Here is a 13,889-nt window from a genome sequence, read left to right on the forward strand (position 1 = left end):
ATTGTTGAACTTGGTTAACTTACAGAGACCTCATTACTAGGTTACACTTCTAATCGTAAACCCCTTTAATTAATGCTGTAGAAAACTTGTGTAGCCAATGGTTTTTATATGAGTTCTCTTATATTTGGGAGCACTGCAAAGCTAATAGGAATCCAACAATTCTGGGAATGTCGGATCCTTTTATATACTGCAGCTGGAGCCCAGCATGACAGGTGTAATGAAAGTAATGCCATCCTGCAGCCTGAACATTTTCAGAGTGTTCAGATTGCACAACAAAGCTTTTGTTACAACCATCTGCTAACAGTTCCCGCTGTCAGAAGCTTCCACTTCCTGTTATCCCATTCCTCTACTGCTGAGGCGCCATCTGTGAAAATCGGACTTTAAGGGGTTTATTTACTAAAGCTGGAGAGTCCAAATTCAGACTCCAATCTGCATAGAAAGCAATCAGCTTCTAACCTCAGCTTGTTCTATGAAGCTTTGGCAATGAAACATGGAAGCTGATTGGTTTCTATGCAGAAGGGAGTCTGATTTTGGACTCTCCAGCTTTAGTAAATAAACCCCTAAGTGTCTCAACCTAATCAAAGTTTAATTACTTTTGCAGGGAGTCCACTTGCATGCAGCTCCGAAGAGTCTCTTGGGTGCTGTAGAGACCTTAGCTCACAGTTGATACTGCCAGAGCTTAGGCCTGACAACAAGACCTACTTGAATATAGCTGTAGTGATTCTCTCTGAAGCTGTCAGGGTTGAATCTTGACAAATTCTTTTATTACACCTGTCCACCTAAATGCTTTGCTGGATCCTGCCAATTGACTTGGTGGCATATAGTAGGATCCTAAATTTCAGGTGTTGCATGCTTTTTTTTTTTTTTTTTTTTTTTTTTTTACCTTTTGCATTTCTCAAATTAAAAGGGTACACAAGTTTGTATAATAAAATATTCAGATTTACGTCATCTCAGAAGTTTAGCCTGGCCACAGGTCTGTGTACAACAATGCATGAGGAACATTCAGGTCCAAAAAAAATAATAAACGCAAACACATTTACAGTGCACATACCACATTACTGCACAGCACTCCAGTTACACACAAGTGCCACGTTAATGACGGTAAACAAGTCACAGCACTGAAATAAGGGAAACACAAATGGCACATGCTTAAATAAAAACAGAGGTCACCAACTGTACAAAATAAATCAATGTTTATTATAACATTTGTAGATTAAAAAAAATAAAAAGAAACACAGATAAACTGTGTACCGAATGAAAACATTAAGAGCTAATGGGGAGAAGTTATGAGGGGGACTAGACGGAAAGAGAAAAAGGATTCTGGGGAATGGAAAAAATACATCAGGCGACAGACAGATGATGTGATATGTGGCTTTATTGGTCTATTATACTGGATGCTTGGTTGCTGGACTGAAACCACCCTTCTGTCAGATTTATGGTATCCCACCCTCCTATAATCACCCCCTGGTCTTCTTAGAATTGTAGTAGATCTTTACTCCACACATTACACAGTCAGTCATCATTACCTCTCAGGGGACCTCTTTCTTCTGCTCTCTCTTCATATCCTTGTTCTCTGGAAACTGATGAAACCTGGGGGCATGTAAAAGCAGTCATATCCATTTTATGGGCTATTGTGTTATCCTCTGAGGATTTAATAACACTAGAGAGAGAAGTCCCTTCAGAGAGCTCCTCAAGGCTGGCATTCTGGAGAGGATGAGGTGCCCGATTGCTCTTTGAGGCTGGAGTTCCTGCTGGGGTGTCTGACCCTTCTTCCTGGCCCATGTGGATACCTAGATCTGGGTCAGGAGTTAGTGTGGTTTGTGGTGATGTGGCTACATCATCTGAGTGGGATTCCACTCCGGAACTAGAATCTTCATAAGTTCTAAGTTCTTCAGGAGTACTGGTCTCACTACTGCTTTTTCCTGCCAGTTGCGGGTCACTCAGAGTGCTGCACACCGAGGCCCTTTCTACTGCCTCTTCCTCTGCCTTGGGTTCCTCTTGGTTATCTCCTTCTTGATTTAGGCTGGCTGGCCTTGGCAGCTTATCTTCTCCCTCTTCCTTGAAATCTGCAAGTTCCTCTTTCTCCACAAGCACCCACTGTTCCTTCTCCGACTTCTGACTGGTTAGCCAGGAATCTACTATCTTTGTAGGGCCTATAAGCAAATCAGGTTTGTCATTAACCTCACATAGGTTTTTACTTGATAAAGGCTGAATAGTTCCTTTGATCCCTTCATCTGAAAAGGTTATTGTCTCTGCAGTAATTCCTGTGGCTTCTGCTGGGTTCACAGTTTTCCCTGGAAGATAATCAGTAGTGACAGTCTTGTGTTGTTGTAGATGATCATCAGCGGGTAATGAAAGAGGCTTACTTGATGCTTCTCTTATGTCTGTTGGAGAGTTGTCAGATTCAGTGTTTGTAGAGAGGCTCCATGTTGCTTCTGTTGGATGAAAAATACCTGGAGACTCTGTCTCAGCCAATGGTATATGTGGTATTCGTTCTGTCTCTATGGTATGAGTGATTGGCTCCACTTCTGTTGTCTTCTGTTTATCTGTGACCAAGTCTGCTAAAGTTGCTAGTGGTTCTTCAGCTTGATCTAATAAGTAACACTTTTCCATTTGTGTTGCCAGAGGCACAGTTATTAAATCATCACGTTTGTTTTGCTCTAACAGAGGCATAGTTATTAAATCAATAGGTTCCTTTTGCTCAACCACTGGCACAGGTACTATATTGCTAGGATCCTTTCCCTCCTCCATAGGCAAAGTTATATCAGTAGGTTTCCTTTCCTCTTCCACAGGCATCATTATACCAATAGGTTCCTTTTCCTCTTCCACAGACATATTTATTATATCCATAGATTCCTTTTCCTCTTTCACAGGCATAGCTATTATATCCATAGGTTCCTTTTCCACTTCCACGGGTAGAGTTGTTATATTAATAGGTTCATTTTCCTCTTCCACAAGCATAATTATATCAATAGGCTCCTTTTCCTCTTCCACAGGCATGGTTATTATATCCATAGGTTCCTTTTCCTCTTCCACAAGCATAGTTATTATTTCAGTAGGTTCCTTTTCCTCTTCCACAGGTATAGTTATTTCAGTAGGTTCCCTTTCCTCTTCAACAGGCACCATAAATACATCATTGGATTTCTTTTCCTCTTCCACAGGCATAGTTATTATATCCATAGGTTCCTTTTCCTCTTCCACAGGTATAGTTATTTCAGTAGGTTCCCTTTCCTCTTCAACAGGCACAGTTAATACATCATTGGGTTTCCTTTCCTCTTCCATAGATATAGTTATTATATCAATAGGTTCCTTTTCCTCTTCCACAAGCATAGTTATTGTATCCGTAAGTTCCCTTTCCTCTTCGACAGGCACAGTTATTAAATCATTGGGTTCCTTTTCCTCTTCTACAGGCACAGTTATTAAATCAGTAGATTCCTTTTGCTCTATTATAGGCATAGTTATTAAATTGATAGGCTCCTTTTGTTCCTCCACATGCCAAGGTATTAATTGCAAAGGGTCCTTCTGCCCTTCAAAGACTTGAAAGTTTGCCTTTTCTCCTAAGGGCTGTATTGTGGCAGTATCCTCCTCTTCCTGCATACTGATATATGGTTCCTCCTCTGGTGGCTTAGATTTCTTTGCAATCTCCATGATCGTAATTTGCTCAGCTGATTCCAACAGAACATCAGTTGGGTGACTTGGCAAAGTATCTGTTATAGAGATGCTATGTATTGGCCCTGTTTCTGCACTCTCTGAATATTCTTTGAATTGAGATGCTGTTTTGTCCACTGCCTGACACACTGCAGTGACTGCTGCAGTTACCAGATCCCCAGGTGATCCCATTAATTCACATATTGACGAAGCCATAGCCTCTTTTGCATGATTTGCATGTTTCAGTGGCTCTAATGAAGATTTTGGTGTTTCCACGAAATAGCTAGCTGTTTCCAATAAGGCCATTTCAGACTGCTTTAGAGATGTTAATGGTTCCTCTGGGAACATTACGGAGTTAAGGCCAGGTTGCTCTGGATTTATTGGAGAACACACATAGTCCATTTCAGTCTCTGCTGAGTCTAGTTGTTTTCCCTCTGTAATAAGAGGCTCTGTTGGCTCTTTTGCTGATGTGTCTATCATATTTTCCTGTTCTTCAAACATGTTTACGTCAGCTGACTTATTGGTTTCTGCTTCACCCTTTATGGTTTCAATCAGTGGCTCTTCTGGAAATTGTTCTAAATCCTGGTTTGTTGTATTGTTACCTTGCTCTAAATGTTCCTCTAATTCCACCACAAAATCGCTGGCACTTTCTGATTCATACCCAACTGGCTCTGTTAAAGAATTAGACTGATTAACTGGATAGTTTTCCACAGATAATTTGAATATTGGTGTCTTCTCTTGCTTCTTTGCAGACTCAAGTGATTTAATGAGTTCTGTATCTTCTACAGGATTTCCTAAAATGAATTGTTCTTTTGTAAGCGGTTGTGTTTCAACTTTAGTGCCATCTATACCCTCTAGATATGTAACTGACTCTGCTAACATTAAAGCAGAGTTTGATTCTTCTGGAAATGTTGTTTTGTCTGTTACACATTTTATGCTTTCAAATTCTTTTTCAACGTTATCTGTTGGTTTAGCTAGTGATTGTAGCAGTTCATCTAATGGTTGGTAAGATTCTTCTGGAAGGGTCACACTTAGTTGTTCAGGTTTTCCTGCTGTTTTTGTGTCCTCTTGTATGTTTTCAGCTGCTTTTACTGAACTAGTCATTACTACTTCTGTTGCCTTATATAGGTCAGTTGAACATTTACTGTCTTCTCCATGTGGCTCCTCTGAGCTTATTTGTTCCTGCAAAGTTGCATCTTCTGCCCTTGAAAGTTCCATTTCTTCATCTGATGGAGTAACCTCCTCCATGGATGAGGTGACCTGGATTTCTAATGGTTTGCAGAAATCTGTAGGTAATGTTACAGAGTCTTCTGTGTGTCTTAGTAAAATGTTAGCTTTTTCTTTTAAAGTTGTATTTGGGTCATCTACAAAGCCTATTTCATCCTCTGATAGGTCTACGCCTTCCTCTAAGGGTGTGACTTGCTCCAAAGATGATGTCTGCACTTCGTCTGATGGTTCTGCTTGCTCCACTGGGGAAAATATTTCTTCCTCTAAAGGTTTTTGTGGACATACCTGTTCTCCGTCAAAGTCTTTGTCTTCATGTGCTGCTCTTTCTAGAAGCTCCACTTCTTCATCTGAGTGATGGGCAAGCTCTACTGTGTTGTGCAATTCTTCTTTTAAAAGGATAGCTGTTTCACATAATGATGTTTGTTGTACAGGTAAAGGTTCACTCAGTTTGACTGAAGGTGGCACTTCTTCTGGAATCAATACTGGTGTTTCTACCATTCCATCTAATGGTGGGATTGATTCTCCTTGTAATACCTCTACAGGGATTTTTACATTTACTTCTGACAATATTTTCAGATCCATCAACATTTCTGAATATTCCAAGGGAGAACTCAATTCATCCTGTACAGGTTTGCTTATCACTTCTTCCTCTAAGGAGCTTGTTGTTTCTAGAAGTGTTTTTGTTAGTTCCAGAGGAGACACTTTTTCTTCTTGTAAACTGAGTGGAGATGTGGTCCCTTCTTCTAAGGAGTTAACTAGTTCTAGAGATGTTTTCAGAGCTTCTTGTGAAAGTTCAATTGTTGCAGTAGTAGTTTTTTGTTCTGCAGATCTTACTCTTTCTTCATCTGTTTTTATGTGGTTATTGAGATCCCTCAGAGAAATCTCACACTGACCCAAAGATCCTGACTGTTGCAATTCTGAATCTACAGGACATGATTCAGCTGACAATTCAGTGGACACAATGCAAGGTTCTAATGCTGACTGAGCATCACCTAACAGTCCTTCTGCAGATTCAACAATATTTTCTGGGGCCTTGCTTTTGTTAACTAGTGCTAGACATGTATCTGTTTGTTCTGTATGAGCTTGTACCACTTCAACCACCTTTACATTCATTTCAGAACTGTCCAGCTTTTGTTGATTAATGACCTGCTGGGACTCCCCACTCTTTACTGGTTTGGGTACAGGACGCTTTTCATTCATAGCTTTACCAATCATTGTGCCTGGTTTAGATGTTACAGGTGAGTGGTTTGTTGGTTTATTTAGCACAGAAGGCTGCTTATTCATTGCAGTTGTTTGTTTTGCCACTTTAACGTGGTTAGATGTGGATATGGTGTTCATCGGTTTAACCAGAGTTGTCTTGCCTGACTTTGCTGGAGATGATGTGGCACTAATTTGATTCATTGCTGAAGTAGGAGGAATTGATGTTTTGGTTGGCACTGAAGTCTGTCTTGGGGTCTTAACTAAGGGAGAAGCAGTTTTAACTATTTTAGTAGTAGGTGAGGTTGTGTTAGTTAATTTGGGCGATGAAGATTTGATTTTAACAGCATTAGCTGGTAATGGTGAAGTGTTAACAGGCTTATTTGGTGCAGGCACACTCTTTGCTGGTTTATTCAGGGTTAATGGCATCTTCACAGGCTTGGCTGGGCTAGATGAGGATGCTAGAGGTTTTGTTGGACCAGACCCACTAATTTCTGTTTGAAGGCACGGTGTCTTATCTTTTGGCACTATCCCATGCTGCGTCAGTCTTCCTACATCCTTTTTAGCAGCTCCATTCTGCTTTGTGGGTGTAGAGTTTCCTCCTTCAGCTTTAGGTTTGGAAGGCTGAGCACCCTCAACGCTCTTCTTGACAGCTTCAGCTTTTGACACCGCTAGCAATGAGGACTGCTGAGTCCCCTTATCCCTGGTTTGCTGGCGAGTTATTTGGCTGGCAGGAGGTTTGAGTGGAGATGCTGGATCTGAAAGAAAATAAGATCGCTTACTAAGGGAGATTTGCAATGCAGTAAGAAATAAAAGACAAAGTATTAGGCTGGGCTCTGAAACAATATGCACTGCCTATATCGTATGTACTCTCCAGCGCCTCAGGATATGCACAGCCAAAAAGGGAAGCCAAGGGTACCAGGACAGCGACAACCAAAGGAAATGTTCCAGGGGTGCAGCCCTCCTCAGACAGGGAAATCAGCCACTGGATAGAGAGAAAACAGGTGGCGCACACACCTAGTGCATTATCCAAGGTTTATTGTAGGAGTGAAAGAATAATAAAAACATACTCACAGACGAAGCATGTATCTAAAAAGCATAGAAAAATGACAATGGCCACAACGGCGGGCAAGGTGTTCTCACTGTCAGTGCGGTCAAATGGCTGATGCGTTTCGGGGACGAATCCCTTTCCTCAGAGCTGATGCCCTACCTCTGATGCTGATGTATGATGTATGGAAAGAAAGAGCCTCGCTGTTGATGCCTGAGTGGGATGGTGTGGGAGTGTGCTTTTATGCCTGTGGGGAAATGGCTCAAGTGGCACTGCCTATAGTTAGCAGAATTTCCTTTTCTGCTTCCTCTTAAAGTGGAAGAGCTGATATCTATGGTAATAATAATATCTAATGAATACAGTAGTTTAACATCTGCACCAAAGCTATGCAACTTGTAAGGGCGAAATATCATTTATATCCCACACCATCCCTTGGTTACAATATTTTGGCTCAATCCAGGGAGTGTGTAGGCCTTGCCACTCCGCCATGACCCATAGCAGAAAAACTTTTTCTTTCTGTTGCTTGGCTACAAAAGTGAAACACTGTAAGCCAGAAGTGGTTTTTTAATCCCCGTGTGTTCCTAGGATTTATGCAAAATGGTTGGAGAATGTGCTCTTCAGGAACTGCAGCTTTCTTGCCCATGACTCCACTATTACCCTGGGTGATGTCGGGAAGAAGACAGACGGCAGAAATTAAAAAAAGCTTACCTTTTTGTGTTACTGATTTAGGTTTGTTGGGGGAGGCAACTGCTGTCCTGTAAAAGAAATACACTTTAAATACAATAAAAACAGGAGAATTGGCTTGCATAAGATAATTTTTGTACAGCCTAATGGAAAAGGGTAGTTACACAATCTGCTGTAGGTAAGACTTACTGTTGAAGTCTCTACTACATAAAGCCCATCCAAAAGTCAGATATTAATTTGAGGTGGCAATTTAACTGTTTTTTTAATCACAATTTTGCACATTGTTGCAAATTTGTACCACATTCTTAATAGCATTTCTTTACCATACTTCCCAGCAGATTTACCTGACCATGCTGATCTTTGCATTAGTTACTTCCTTTGCTCCAGAGGTCACTTTGGCACTTGCAGTTTTGGAAGGTGGCCCTTGATGTACAATAAAAAAAAAAAAGGTTAAAAGTCACAGAATAATAGTCATTTTGAACATATGGTGTGGTGTTTGATTTCACAAACCAAAAAAGAAAATAATGCAAGTGTACCGGAGGGGGGGGGGGGTCTTTTCCTGACCTAGTGTAACCTCTGAAAGCCATCTCTGCACGACACCAAAAAAATCAATTACATCCAATAAAATGTCACATATTATTAATGTGCTCATGTTATACACTGCACTTCAAATATTAATGGAAGTCCGAAGGATACAAGGATTATAGGGTAAGCAAAATAATTAATGGTACTCAGGATGTTACAAGGTTAGTAGGATATATAGGAGCTGTGTTCCAATAATATGATGCTGCAGTGGGAAGCTGGGTTACTGTGATATGATTGTATTAGGGTGATAAGACCCACAGAAGGGTTAATGTAATATGTTAAAGAGGTAATAATACCTGCAGGAGCTTGATTATTGTAATATGATGCTACAGGGGTAATAGGACTCATATGAACTAGGTTATTGTAATTTGAGGTTACTAGGGTAGTAAGAAACTGGAAAGCTGTGTTACTGGAATATGATGTTACAGGAGTAATGGGACACTTGGAAGCTGGGTTACTGTACTATGACACTGGAAAGCTGGGTAACTGATATATACATTTTCAAGGGTAAGAAAACACTCAAGAATGGAGTTACTGTGATATGATGTTACAAAAGTAATAAGACACCTGGAAGTTGGGTTACTGAAATATAATGTTTCAGGAGTAATAGGACACTTGAAAGTGTGGTTACTATGATATACTGTAACACTGGAAAGCTAGGTTACTGATATAATTTACAGGCGTAATAAAACATTAAAGAGTGGAGTTACTGTGATATGATGTTACAGAGGTAATAAGACACTTGGAAGTTGGGTTACTGAAATATACAGTTGTATTCAAAATAATAGCAGCGTGTTGAAAAAAGTGAATAAAGCTCAAAATCCTTCTAATAGCTTTTATTTCCATACACACAAATGCATTGGGAATACTACACATTCTATTCCAAACCAAAACATGAAGAAAAATATATCAAATTTGTGTTGTTCCTCTAAAAAAAAATTGAAGAAAAGTGAATATTAGACTGTTCAAAAAAAATAGCATGTGCTTGTATTTTTCTTTACAAACTCAAACATTCACTATATAAACTGAAAAATGTTTGAAGATTTTGCTTTCCTTTGAATCACTTAATGAATATTTAGTTGTATAAGCACTGTTTCTGAGAACTGCTGTACATCTGTGTTGCATGGAGTCAACCAACTTCTGGCACCTGTGAACAGGTATTCCAGCCCAGGATGATTGGACTACATTCCACAGTTCTTCTCCATTTCTTGGTTTTGCCTCAGAAACTGCATTTTTGATGTCACCCCACAAGTTTTCTATTGGATTAAGATCCGGGGATTGGGCTGGCCACTCCATAACGTCAATCTTGTTGGTCTGGAACTAAGATGTTGCACATTTACTGGTGTGTTTGGGGTTGTTGTCTTGTTGGAACACCCATTTCAAGGGTATTTCCTCTTCAGCATAAGGCAGCATGACCTCTTCAAGTATTCTGATGTATTCAAACTGATCCATGATCCCTGGTATGTGATAAATAGGCCCAACACCGTAGTATGAGAAACATCCCCATATCATGATGCTTGCGCAACCATGCTTCACTGTCTTCACAGTGTACTGTGGCTTGAATTCAGTGTTTGGGGGTCTTCTGACAAACTGTCTCCGGCCACTAGACCCAAAAAGAACAATCTTACTTTCATCAGTCCACAAAATGTTGCGCCATTTCTCTTTAGGCCAGTCAATGTGCTCTTTGGCAAATTGTAACCTCTTCAGCACATGTCCTTTTTTCAACAGTGGGACTTTGCGGGGGCTTCTTGTAGATAGCTTGGCTTCACATAGGCGTCTTCTAATTGTAACAGTACTCACAGGTAACTTTAGACCTTCTTTGATCTTCCTGGAGCTGATTGTTGGCTGAGTCCTTGCCATTTTGGCTATTCTTCTTCTTTGCGATAATTTTAGCTGAGCAGCCTATCATTTTCTGCACTTCTTTATATGTTTTCCCCTCTCCAATCAACTTTTTAATCAAGGTCCACTATTCTTCTGAACAATGTCTGGAACGACCCATTTTCCTCAGAATTTCGGAGAAAAATGCACTGTAACCAGCATGTACAACATTTGCTGCCTTCCTTCCTTAAATAAGGGCAATAATTGCCACCTGTTTTTCAAAGAATGAATGACCTCACTAATAGAACTCCACACTGCTATTATTTTGAACATGCCCCTTTCAATTAGTGATTCAATTACACAGAATCAGCAGCATGCATGTCATGACGGTTGGGTCTGTTGGATTTCTATGACTCTACTACACCTGCTAGTAAATTATTTGCCATGTAGAAATATCATTTCTACCAAAAACAGTGATTGATCAGGTTAGTGATGTCTGACTGCTATTATTTTGAACACAACTGTAACACTGGATAGGTGTGTAACTGATATATACATTTAAAGTGTAATAAAGTACTCAAGAATTGAGATCCTGTGATATGGTGTTACAAAGTAATATGACACTTGGAAGCTGGGTTACTGAAATATTACACTGGAAAGCTGGGTAACTGATATATAAATTTGCAAGGGTAATAAAGCATGCAAGAATGGAGTTACTGTGATATGATGTTACAAAATAAGACACCTGGAAGTTGGGTTACTGAAATATAATGTTTCAGGAGTAATAGGACACTTGAAAGTGTGGTTACTATGATATACTGTAACACTGGAAAGCTGGGTTACTGATATAATAATTTACAGGTGTAATAAAACATTAAAAAGTGGAGTTACTGTGATATGATGTTACAGAGGTAATAAGACACTTGGAAGTTGGGTTACTGAAATATAACACTGGATAGGTGTGTAACTGATATATACATTTAAAGTGTAATAAAGTACTCAAGAATGGAGTTACTGTGATATGGTGTTACATAGTAATAAGACACCTGGAAGTTGGGTTACTGGAATATAATTTTGCAGGAGTAATAGGTCACTTGGAAGCTGGGTCACCATAGTGTCTCATTGGATAGCTTTGTTACTATAAAATCATTTTACAGGAGTTAAAGCATTACTCTGATATGATGTTACATTAGTAATAAGACACTTGGGAGTTGGGTTGTTATAATTTGATCTTACTGAGGTAATAAGCCTCATAGAAGCTGAGTTTCTGTTTCTGATATCAAAGAGGTATGACACCTTTGGAGATGGATTACTGGACACTAATGAGACACTCAGGAGCTGTTACTGTTGTATGATATCACAGTGGTGGGTGACTTTGAAGCTGAATTATTATAAGTATTAGAACACTCGGGATCTGGATTTTGTGATGTGATACTACAGAGATGTTATGCTATGGAGATGAACTTCTGAGATAAGACCATCAGGAGCGCGGATATTGTTATATAATAATATTATAGGGAAATTACACTTTGGAGCTGGATTACTGTTATATATCACAGAGGTAAGAAACTTTGCAGCTGAAATACTATAGCAGTGATCTCCAAACTGTGGCCCTTTGCTTGCTTTTATCTGGCCCTTGGGGCATTATTCCATCCACTGACTCCAACATTGGGACATTATTCCTGCCAGACACCAATAATGTAGCACAAATCCTTCCATTTACATGAATGATAGTATGCAATTCCACCCAGTATCACTAACAATGGAGCACTATTCCTCACAATGACATCAACGATGTGCCACTATTTCTCTCGCTGACACCTACAATGGGGCACAATTCCTTCCAAAAACAAATAGGGCACACTCCCTTCCACTGACACCAGCAGCTGGGCACCATTCATTCCTCTGACACCTACAGTAGAGCACAATTCCTCTCACTGACACCAGTGCTGGGATACAATTCCTTCCAATGACACCAACCTTGGGGCACTATTCCTCCAATTACTACCAATGGTGAGGCACCGTTCTTCCCACTGACACCAATGACAAGCCACTATTCCACCCACTGACACCAGTGATGGGGCACAGTTCCTACCACTGACACTAATAATGGGCCACAGTTCCTTCCATTGACACCAATGAGGGGACACTATTCCTCCCACTGACACCATTGTTTACTCCCAGTGAAGCCAGGACATTTTCTTCTCTGGCTTCCCGCAGGCCGGCCCCCCTAAAGTCTGAAAGATCATTAACTGGTCCTTTGTTTAGAAAGTTTGGAGACCCCTGTACTATAGGGTAAAAAATATATTACAGTTACAAAGTGATATACTCCTGCGACATCATATAGTAGCAACCTAGGTCCCAAGTGTCATATTACCCTATAATAATTTATCTCCAAAGTGACTTAACTCTATGATATACAGTGCCTTGAAAAAGTATTCATACCACTTAAAACTGTCCACATTTTGTCATGTTACAACCAAAAACTTAAATGTATTTTATTGAGATTTTATGTGATAGACCAACAAAAAGTGGCACATAATTGTGAAGTGAAAGGAAAGCGATAAATGGTTTTCAAAATTTTTTACAAATATCTGAAACGTGTGGTGTGCATTTGCATTCAGCCCCCTTTACTCTGATACCCCTAACTAAAATCTAGTGGAGCCAATTGCCTTCAGAAGTCACCTAATTAGTCACCTGTGTGCCATTTAATCTCAGTATAAATACAGCTGTTCTGTGAAGCCCTCAGGTTTGTTAGTGAACATTAGTTATCAAACAGAATCATGAAGGCCAAGGAACACACCAGACAGGTCATGGATAAAGTTGTAACGTTTAAAGCAGGGTTAGGTTATATAAAAATATCCTAAGCTTTGAACATCTCAAAGAGCACTGTTCAAGCCATCATCCGAAGATGGAAAGAGTATAGAACAACTGCAAACCTACCAAGACATGGCTGTACAGCTAAACTGACAGGCCGGGCAAGGAGAGCATTAATCAGAGAAGCAGCCAAGAGGCCCATGGTAACTCTGGAGGAGTTGTAGAGATCCACAGCTCAGGTGGGAGAATCTTTCCACAAATCTGGCCTTTACAGAACAGTGGCAAGGAAAAAGCCATTGTTGAAAGAAAGCCATAAGAAGTACCGGTTGCAGTTTGCGAGAAGCCATGTGGGGGGACACAGCAAACGTGGAAGAAGGTTCTCTGGTCAGATGAGACCAAAATTGAACTTTTTGGCTTAAAAGAAAAATGCTATGTGTGACAGAAAACTAACACTGTACATAAACCTGAACACACCATCCCCACCGTGAAACATGGTGGTGGCAGCATTATGTTGTGGGGATGCTTTTCTTCAGCAGGGACAGGGAAGCTGGTCAGAATTGATGGGAAGATGGATGGAGCCAAATACAGGGCAATCTTAGAAGAAAACCTGTTAGAGTCTGCAAAAGACTTGAGACTGGGGCGGAAGTTCACCTTCCAGCAGGACAAGGACCCTAAACATCCATCCAGAGCTACAATGGAATGGTTTAGATCAAAGCATATTCATGTGTTAGAATGGTCCAGTTAAAGTTCAGACCTAAATCCAATTGAGAATCTGTGGCAAGGCTTGAAAATTGCTGTTCACAGACGCTCTCCAATCTGACAGAGCTTGAGCTATTTTGCAAAGAATAATGGGCAGAAATATCAC

The 13,889-nt window shown here is 40.2% G+C and overlaps 1 protein-coding gene across 4 annotated transcripts in view; it reads right to left on the reverse strand.

Annotated features, from left to right (window-relative positions):
* PRR36 (proline rich 36) overlaps positions 1-13,889 on the reverse strand; it is a 67,352-nt gene that overhangs the window by 6,884 nt on the left and 46,579 nt on the right. For 3 of the 4 annotated variants that reach the window (XM_089661224.1, XM_089661225.1, XM_089661223.1), the window contains exons 3-5: positions 8,149-8,227; positions 7,829-7,875; positions 1,527-6,830 (exon numbers count right to left, since the gene is read on the reverse strand). In XM_089661224.1, coding sequence (XP_089517350.1) covers positions 1,527-6,830; positions 7,829-7,875; positions 8,149-8,227 — 5,430 coding nt within the window. The remainder of the gene's footprint in view (positions 1-1,526; positions 6,831-7,828; positions 7,876-8,148; positions 8,228-13,889) is intronic. The other variant, XM_089661226.1, reaches the window with a different exon arrangement.

The sequence above is a fragment of the Staurois parvus genome, unplaced genomic scaffold, assembly GCF_062004578.1.
Source record: "Staurois parvus isolate SC_StPar_1 unplaced genomic scaffold, SC_StPar_1.0 ptg001328l, whole genome shotgun sequence".
Lineage (NCBI taxonomy): Eukaryota > Metazoa > Chordata > Amphibia > Anura > Ranidae > Staurois > Staurois parvus.